This window comes from Ostrinia nubilalis, chromosome 22 (genome assembly GCF_963855985.1).
Source record: "Ostrinia nubilalis chromosome 22, ilOstNubi1.1, whole genome shotgun sequence".
In the NCBI taxonomy this organism is placed as follows: Eukaryota; Metazoa; Arthropoda; class Insecta; order Lepidoptera; family Crambidae; genus Ostrinia; species Ostrinia nubilalis.
Window position 1 is genome coordinate 1,864,011 of NC_087109.1, and position 10,238 is coordinate 1,874,248.

A 10,238-nucleotide genomic window follows, 5' to 3' on the forward strand; every position below is an offset into this window, starting at 1 on the left:
ATATTTTTTTTACTATTGTGTGGAAAGTATATTTAATTACGATGATTTTAGTATATGCTACACACAAATTGAATGAAAATTGTGAATGCAGCAACCAAATGTTTCATTGCAACCGAAGGTGTGACACGATGAGAACGCGAAAAATGACCCCGTTTTGTATCGTTTCATGTGATGTTTTCGTATTATTTTTGCTTCTATTACGATAAAATTTATTTTGTATGTAGCTAAATAGATATGTTATCACCTGATTTCAAAGTTATTGTTCTAACTTATACCGTTTATGAACTATTGTTGTGTGACCATCAAATTTGAGTGTAAATGAGAAGTACCCATATACTAGTGGTTTGCCTAATATGGGGAAAGGATGCGTACACACAAAACAAATATAGTAAATAGTAGGCCACTGCTTCAATAGGCTCTCCCGCTCAGTATTTATCATGACATGCTCGTAAGGGCATGTTTCTTGATCAATGTCAAGCATGAGCGAAGAGCAATCTCTTCGCTCTGTCTCGCTCATGGGATCTACCTAGTGCAGCAGGGCCTAATTTTGAGTATTGCAGTGTAAGATCGTATTTTCCCTTATTGTTTTAATCTACATATAATTCATCACCTTTATATTCCATCCCTCTACTTTCCTTTTCTAAGCACGTCTTGTATCTCTTTGGTCGATAGTCCCTTAGTTTCTGGCACGATGATGTAACTCAGCACAGCATTGATAATGCTGCTAACCGCGAAGATATAGAATGTGCCATGGATGCCGATGAGGTTGTTCAGCCATGAGAATACTACCAGGATGAGGAAGTTGAGGAACCAGACCCATTCCACGATGATCATGGACGCGCACGCTTGGACCTGGAAGGAAGATCGCACGTTATGAAACTGGAATAAAGAAACACTTCTGTACCACTGTTTTGAGATCCTTGCTCACTACTGCCAAGTTGTACCACCTTACTTTAAGCTTAACTTTAACCGTAACTTTAGCCATAGCCGGTTTTTTTGTATGTAGTTCGTCAGACTTCTTACTTTGTTATAGGTAAAGTAAGATGGTGAAACCCAGCCTATTCTGTCTGTCTGATTGCTATCACAATATTTATTTAATCTATTGAGAGCGAGTGTGGTGGAGCACATGTGCCCTAAAAAATTGCAGTTGACTAACAGGTGCTATTAAAATATAGTCACCAACCTCAGGCGAGAACACCTCAGCCAACAGCACGTACGGAATCGACCCCGCTCCGCACATGAAACAGAAGCAGTACATCAGAATCATAGCCACCGTCACCAACGGCGGCCCCGCCTTCGTCTGCAGCAGGGCTCCCAAACTAGCCATGCAGACAGCTACTAGGGTGGAGGAGGTTATTAACAGGATCTGTAATGAGAAAACAGTTTTGTTAGTTCATTCGTTTCAACCAAATGACGTCTACGGCTGGACAAAGGTCTCCAAGAATTTCCATAATGACCGGCCCTACGCTGCCCGCATTCAGGTACTTCCCGCGAGAAAAAAGTTTATGCTAACATTTTTAGATACATTTTCTTAGATAAGGATATTAATTTACTTTCTTTATTCAACCGCGCTTTGGTTTGTTCACTGATTTACGACTAGTTTCTGTGCAATCTGTATAGGACGCTTCGTTTCAGGAGTAGAAGATATTATTCAGAAAAGATAAGTCATCATCATCATTATTTCAGCCACAAGACGTCCACTGCTGAACATAGGCCTGCCCCATATGAGTTCATCGGTCCACCTTATGGGTGGACCTCCCACACTGCGTTTTTCGGTACGAACGAACCAAAGTCACTGACATAGCCCGAAGGATACAGAACTGACGGCCGATAGGGCAGCAAGGTTCTGGAGTGAAAAGTTAAGTAAAATCATGTTTTTAGATTCCACTATTAATAATTGTAAAGGTTTTACGCTGCCCTGACAACCAAGTAGTAGGTCTATTCCAATTACGTTTCTGACTTGCAACTTAGATATTATGGCAGGCAAAGTAAAATTTCACAAACTTTGCCATAACTTTAGTATCAGTAAATTGCCGCAGTTGCACAAGCAAGTCAGTCTATCCCTTAAACTCTTCCAAATTTTTTTCGCTGTGCTAAATGCTTCAACCACTATTCAAGATTGAAAGAGGACACACTGACCCGTCTCCCAGCCTTATCAGCGATGGCTCCAGTCACGAAGCTACCCGACACCATGACCACGGCGAAGAACACAGAGTACAAGTCAGCCTGGCTCGGGTCAGCTTGTTTGAAGACGTGCTTGGCATACACCTGTACTGGGACTATGCCCATTAGGACCTGGAATTGATGAGACAGGAATTAACTTTAGAATCTAAAGGCTAAAAGCCTACTGGATGGAAGCAACGTTAAAATTACTGTAAAATGTAATGAAATCAGTAACAGTACGAGACAAGCAGTCTCTTACTTTTGTGATACTACGGACCAAGAGCGTGTAGTAGGAAAAAAGCAATTCGGTAGTGCCTAACTGACAAACTTTGGTCTTATGGCTAATAGTAACTACTTTCCTTGGATCTTGCCTACTTCATAACAAAACTAAACACATCTTGCGACATACTGAACCCGGGTAAATCCTTTACACCCAAGATCATTGTTTTATAACTTTACCTACATGGTCAATCAGTTAAATATTTTTAATTGGAGTTTCTGGTCCCTAGTGGCTCACACAAATTAAAAAGAAGGCAAAACCCACTTTAGATTCAAAGCTCTTATTTACCTGCATCGATATAACTGTTGTCACTACCAAAAATCCTCGCCGTGATGCCGATGATTTAACTGAAAGTATAACACCAACGTCAATTAAAATTATAACTCGCATTAGATTAAAAGCAATGTAAAACTATAATCCGGGCCTTTTCAAGGCGAGAGTGAATAGGCACTTACAGGGCAGATATGTACCATCCTAGGTGCGATTGTGGTCAAATACCTGCCTTGTTTTGCATTTTAAAAAAATGTGTGGTTATGTGAATAGTTACACGTACACAAAGTTTTGATAGCTGACACCTTTGCCGGTGGGTCATCTTTGATATCTTCTGATGTTAATTTCTCTTTTTCAGCTTCTTCCGCTTTTTCTGAAACACATAAACATCAGTTTAAAGTACTTAACAAAACTTAATGTCAACTTGGCGTTAGTAGATTATTTTACAGATAGTTAAATTAAGGCCCTGTGAATTGTACCTCGAATTTCGATTCAAAATCGTAGGTATATTGATAAATAATAAGGATTGAATATTATGCTTAATTAAATTAAAGCAATAGTTCTTCAAGCGCCATTGTTATAGTAGATGTTTTGATAAATAACTTACCATTTATTGTGGTCAATTCCACAGCTGGGGAGATTTGCTGCTTGATTTTGGAAATCTCTTCTTGCACGACCATCGACGTTGGAGGCACTCCTCGATAAAGTGACATAGATAAACGAGCATCCTGAAAAATTGATTTCTAAGTAAATGACTCAACGGAATTGATGTCAATAAAATTATCAACATAATAATCCAGGGAAAAATTACGGTCAGTTTTCCCTTTGATAAGTTTTCGCGAAACCTTTACAAGTTTTTTCCCTTTAGACCTGTAACTTTCTAGAAGTTAAATCTACTGAAATCATCTTGGTTCCAATTTTCTTTTAATCAATAAAATCCATCCACCTCTTCTCTATTCTTCTTCATGAGGAACACTGGACTCTCGGGGACGCTCATGAGGAGTCCAGCGCACATCACGCCCACGGCCAAGTTGATCCAAATGATTGTGTTGTAGCCAAAGAACCACCCTAAGAGGTACGACATCAGCGCCCCCAAGCCGTAGAAGGTGATCGTTGCTGGAAAAAAGATAATATATTATACTAAGAAAAATAATCCAAAAGTGTCGCTATCGGACTAGCTTAGGAACGTTGCACGTTGGTTCGAACCAGGGATGTTATGGATATCCGTAACCGTAACCGAAACTTTCGGATATCCGAAATAAAAAATATCCGTAACCGTAACCGAAACCGGTATAATAAACTACATATCCATAACATTCCTAGTTCGAACCCCGCCGTCGCTGGATTATTGTGGTGAACCACATCGTAACACAAGCTTATTTTAGCTTACCACATGGGGTTAATTCGTGCACTTATTTAATGTTCCAAGTCGTGGGTCAATTATTATCTAGTCCCGAATAAAATAGAGCTTGTGGAAACTGGAGACTGACCAGCGAATCAACCAGATGGGATGTTAATAAAGACATACACAAGAGCATAATGTATTAGCACATACTTAAAATCAGAATAATCTTGAATTACTTTAGAAAAATTCCATTGTCTTAATACATTTAATATAAACATTAACCTTGTAACTTATCCGAACGTTTATTATCTTTAGTGTAACTACAAATAATTTTGAGAGGTGCAGTGATAAGAATTTATGTTACTTATTTAATTAACTGGTGAAAGGACAGTGCCAATCCATGTATGGAAGTTGGACCAAGTGCTGCCCAGAATGAAACGATAGTGCATTTTGTTCCTTAGGCCAATACTAATTTGTAAACCGAAGCGCACTGAAATCTATCCCTGGAGTTAGGAGAAAAAAAGATTTTTGTTTTGAATTATTTACATACAAAATATCATCGATGTATACGTACCACGCATAAGATTTCGCAAATGTGGCATTCAATAACACTTGCTACGTTGAACTTAACCATACTGCATCCGTACACCTTACTTTAGTACAACTTCGACATTCTTTATAAGCAATCAAGCGCTGTTGCAGTAGTTTGGTTACTTGACAAAAATTAATTATTTCCAAAATGGAGCAAGAAGTTTTAGCTTACAATAACTTCAATAATCGATTGTAATACACCAATAAATTGTTTTTTGCAAGTATAGAAAACTAAAACTTCTTGCTTCATTTTGGAAATAATGAATTTTTTCAACTTACCAAACAATTAAAACAGCGCTAGATCGTTTATAAAGAATGTCTAAATCGCACTAAAGTAACGTGTACGGATGCATTATGGTTAAGTTCAACATAGCGAGTGTTATTTAATGCCATAATCGCGAAATCTAATGCGTAGTACGTATACATCGATGATATTTTGTATGTAAATAATCCAAAACAAAACTCTTTTTTTCTCTTAACTCCAGGGATAGAATTCAGTGCGCTTCAGTTTACACATTAGTATAGGCCTGAGGAACAAAATGCACTATAGGTTGATTCTGGGCAACACTTGGTCCAGACCCTGGCACTATCCTTTACTCTGCTTGTTTATTTTTCTGTCTGGTACCTTTTCTAAATTAAAAGTTTGGAAATAAGGGAAAAACGTTAGGATATTAAGCGCGATAGCATTTCTGTGAAAGACTGTAGTTCACGCGGGTATTAATCATACTTATTAGATAGCCATCAAGGAATAGAGAAACTGTCTAAATAGCAAAACACCTACTGATGTTTTTGCCATTAAAAAAAAACAAAAATATACCACCCGTCTGGCCAACGTGGGGAGTGTAGCCCATATTATCTTCCATGTGCCTCTGGTATTTTTTAAAGATTATTAGTAATTTTTTATCACACAAATTACTAATAGTCCCGTTAGCCCCTAGTACTAAGCTAAATATGCTTGTGTCACGAGTGAGCTCACCACAATAGTCAAGCGGCGTCGGCGGGGACCGAACCCGACCCCTTCACCGTTCGGCTATCGTGGCTTCATAAATTTGAAAAGGTCATGCTCCTGCAATGGACTGGAAACTAAATGATGATACTAACCTGATGACAGAGCTCCTCGGATGGAATCCTCGGCAACCTCAGATATGAACATGGGACCCAAGACCAGGTAGGCACCACCAGCTATTCCACTAATGAAGCGAGCTGCGAGGATCAGGATGGATGTCTTCGATACTGCTATCAGGGCCCATGATAGCTGAAATAATTCATCATCATTATAAATAAAGATTGATGACTATGACGTAGATTTACAATATCATTGAGTGATAAATAGATACTCTTTGATTTACCTACTCGTATACCAAATAGTTGATAGTTATATAGTCCAGTAGAATTAGATTTTAAATCGGAAATAATTCCTACAAAAGATTTTATTGCTTTAATGGCTTCATTGGTTGCCCATTAAGACTCTCCTAGGTTTTCGACTACGACGGAGTTGTGCTTAAGTGGTGGGGCCCCCCGAAAGGAGCGCTTTTTAGGTTTTCCGGTTATACCGCGTAAAGGACTTACCCTTTCGAAAAGTGGTCTTCCTGACGGTTGAAGGGCATTTAATCCTGCATTAAATAAGACCAAATTCATATGTTTTGGACAAACCGTTCTTGTGAAAATGTTCGGCAAAGTAGAAAATATGTGTATAATTAATGACCCTCTCCACGTCCAATAGCTCGTCATCCGTAGGTTCCCAAGCCTTGTAAAGGGTCGCCTTAACCAGCGTATCCCTGTCAAGGCTCACAAGTTGGATTCGCTTATCCTTGTTCGTTCCAGCCGTTCCTTAACTGCGGTTGCTGCACCTCTTCCTGGCACTCTCCTGAACGACTCTGTGTTACCTAATGTGGCTGCCCCTCTTCCGTGTACCCTCCTGTATGATTGCATTGCTTAGCCATATGCCTGGTCCAAGATTCGACGCCACAAAATCAACTTCATACGCGTGAAACTAGTTTAAATACTATTTTCCGTGCTTGCAACATTTTTCTTTACTGCTTCGCCTCTATTAGTCGTAGAGTGATTGTATATATCCTATAGCCTTCCTCAATTTATGAGCTATTCAACACAAAAATAATTATTTCAATCGAACTAGTAATTCTTGAGATTAGCGCGTTCAAACAAACAAACACAAAACTCTTCAGTGTTTTAATATCAACTTGTTGTTGTTGATTTTTTTGGCGTCAAAACTTAGACCAGGCATACGGCTAGGCAACGTAGTCGTGCAGGAGGATACAAGGAAGAGGGGCAGCCACAGTAGGTAACACAGAGTCGTTCAGGTGAGTGCCAGGAAGAGAGCAGCAACCGCAGTTAAGGAACGGCTGGGACGAACAAAGATAGGCGCATCAAGTTCGTAAGCCTTGATAGGGTTACACTGGTTGAGGCGCTCCTTTTCAAGACTTGGAAGCCTGCGGGTAACGAGCCATTGGACGTGGAGACGGTCATTAATTATACACATATTTTCTACTTTGCCGAACATTTGCACGAGAACGGTTTGTTCAAAACATATGAATTTGATCTTATTTAATGCAGGATTAAATTCCCTTCAACCGTCAGGAAGACCACTTTTCGATAAAGTAAGTCCTTTACGCGGTATAACCAGAAAACCGAAAAAGCGCCCCTTACGGGGGCCCTCACCACTTAAGCACAACTCCGTCGAAGTCGAAAACCTAGGAGAGTATTTATGGGCAACTAATGAAGCCATTAAAGCACTAAAATCTTTACTAGGAATTATTTCCGATTTAATTCATTTTTGTGTTTAATTCTACTGGCCTAATAAGAAATTCGTAGATATAGTTAAATAAGGCAAATCCATCGTTCTCCAGAATTATAAAATATTTCGTAAGTTGATCATAAAAAAATGTAACGAGTGATGAAAGTGAGTTGAATTCAGACATATAACAGAAAAGCACTGTCGAGTGCTTTCGAGGTATATCATAATGATGAGGAAATAACACGCCATAATTTTATTATGGTCACGAGTTCTCAGCATATTTGCTATAATTTACTTAGTACTATCCAATCTACCAATGGCACATGGAGGATTTGGATTACACTTAGCCACATGGGTGCAAAGACGAGTTACAAAGGATGGTATTAGATTTGCATAAATGGCACTTACAACAAAAGGCAACGACACAGCGACTCCTCCCAACTTCCTTCCAAAGATTTCTATCAATGGTCCGACCACCGCCGTTCCGACCATCGCGCCCAATGATGGTAGACTCCCCACTAAAGATTCTTCTGTAGACGTCATGGGTGCTGACAGGATGGTAGTGGTATTCGATGTCAGAAGAGACGTGGTATATGATGGCCAGACGTAAAGCAGGCCCATGGCGAACGAGCCGAAAGAACCTGGGAAAACGTCAAAGTGGAAAATTCAGTTATGTGATGTACCTACATGATGCGACGGCTCATCCAGCTACCGCTGTGCTTTCGTCTATACCTTAAAAGGTAAGTCAAAACTTTTAAAAGTTTTAACTACTTATCCCCGTTTTCACCATCAATCCCTAATTTTTAGTGACCCCTATGAAAACGAAATTCCTGTTATGTGTTGCCATAGGGGTCACTTAAAAATCAGAATTAGGGATTGATGGTGAAAACGGGCATCAGCTACTTATTCTCTTGAAAGTCTTTCGCTAGTTGTTTGTCCTACCAGTGCACTTAAAAGTCCTTTCTTAGGCTGAGTTGTATCACCTTACTATGACCGTAACTCTAAGGCCCAGAACAGACGATGAAACGCAACAGCAACGAAACTGCAACTTTCTGATGATTTTGATGAATGAAACTGAAAGTTTCAAACTGGTCGCGTCATGTGTGGTCTCTCAACGGACGCTATGGCAGAAACTTAGATGCAACTTAAAAGTAACTTGCAGTTGTAGTTTCGTTGCAGTTGCGTTTCACCGTCGTTTCTGGGCCTAACGATAACCAGTGCTTTTTTTATGAAGTTTGACATATTTTTGACGTTTGACAAAGTTAAAATGAGATGGTGCAACCCAGCCTTATTGTTATCATCTTTAACTGTTTGTCCTATAAATGCTTCGTAGCAAATCATGTGACAAGCTACACTTATGTCTGTAGATATTGTGCTGAATATGTTAATGCAAATAAATGCATGATCTTTATGAATGAACTACGAGATTAAGTTTAAAGGCTCTTACTGCTATGGCCGTAAGATTTACATTCAATACTAGACTTTTAATAAAAGGAATTCGGATAATTTAAATGATCGTGTTTCTTGAAAAATTAGACATTGTAACTTGGAAGTTCTCTTAATAGAAGGCACTTACATTCATATTGTTACTATTTCTCTTAATCTTTAAAAAAATCACCAAATAAATTCAAACACAAGCCAATATTCAAACATATGACAAAGTTAAGTGAAGCAAAATCTTGAATGAAATATAAACAGCGTCAAAGCTATATTTTGAAATCTTACTTGCGATCGTCGCCGCCACTTGATAGACCCTTCCGCTAACCATGGTTAATTAACTAATTACTATTTCTAAAACACAAAAAACTATATAAACTACATTCGTGGAGGCTCAATCAGCACTGAACTACGAATTCGGTACAACGATATTACATAAAGGTGTTTGAATAAAAGTCTGCTAAGCCCTATACAAATACATGCGATACGAGATGGTTTTATCTTGGAAACAAAATTAGCTACTATAGTGTAGTAATCCTAGACCAGAAGTTGATTTATGGATGTTTGAACAGAGTAATGCTCGATAGTGTTGAGACTGATACCAATAAAGTATTTTCATCATCATCATCATCATTTCAGCCACAGGACGTCCACTGCTGAACATAGGCCTCCCCCAATGACTTCCACATCGCACGGTTAGTAGCGGCCTGCATTCAGCGCCTTCCTGCTACGTTTATCAGGTCGTCGTCACCTTGTGGGTGGACGTTTCACGCTGCGTTTTCCGGTACGCGGCCTCCATTCCAGAACCTTGCTGCCCCATCAGCCGTTAGTTCTGCGTACTATGTTCCCTTTTTTTTTTTTTAGGTGGTAAGCCCACTGCCACTTCAGCTTGCTAATCCGTCGGGCTATGTCAGCGACTTTAGTTCATTTCTGATTCGATCTCGTAAATAATATTTTTTTTTGCTTATGCTTTATTTCTTTTAAGAAGAAAGGGTGCTGAGTTATAAGCAATGCTGTGAGAGAAGCGTCCTATGTAGTAGTGATCTGATTTATTTTAATAATGCATTTCTTGACCTTTAATTTCTGTTACTTGTCACATTCCAATTACCTTGCCCAAAATTGGAATATGATGGAAAGATAAATAATAACTCCATTCATACAAGTCACTAACTTAGAACATAAAATGCCCAAGATCAGCACAGAAACATTTGCTCCCAGCAGGATTGAACTCGTACTTACCCAGTAAATGCCTATTCATTCCTTTTATATGGGCCAATCCCAATCTCTTTCTTCAAAAAATGCTTGATCTAATACTCTTACCCATTGCTGTTTTCTGTGCCATAGATAAAGATGTGCTAAGACTATAGAGATAGCAGAATTAACACTATACCTAGCTA

At 39.1% G+C, this 10,238-nt stretch overlaps 1 protein-coding gene across 1 annotated transcript; it reads right to left on the reverse strand.

Moving 5' to 3' along the window:
• Window positions 1-313: 313 nt before the first annotated feature.
• Window positions 314-9,272, reverse strand: LOC135082853 (facilitated trehalose transporter Tret1-like). Its single transcript, XM_063977614.1, has 10 exons — window positions 9,130-9,272; window positions 7,813-8,045; window positions 5,751-5,904; window positions 3,660-3,829; window positions 3,321-3,441; window positions 2,997-3,086; window positions 2,732-2,790; window positions 2,140-2,295; window positions 1,184-1,366; window positions 314-852 (listed from the first exon to the last, which is right to left on the reverse strand). Exons 1-10 carry the CDS (start codon window positions 9,170-9,172, stop codon window positions 628-630), a joined length of 1,434 nt encoding a protein of 477 aa, XP_063833684.1. The 5' UTR covers window positions 9,173-9,272; the 3' UTR covers window positions 314-627.
• Between the last annotated feature and the right edge of the window lie 966 nt (window positions 9,273-10,238).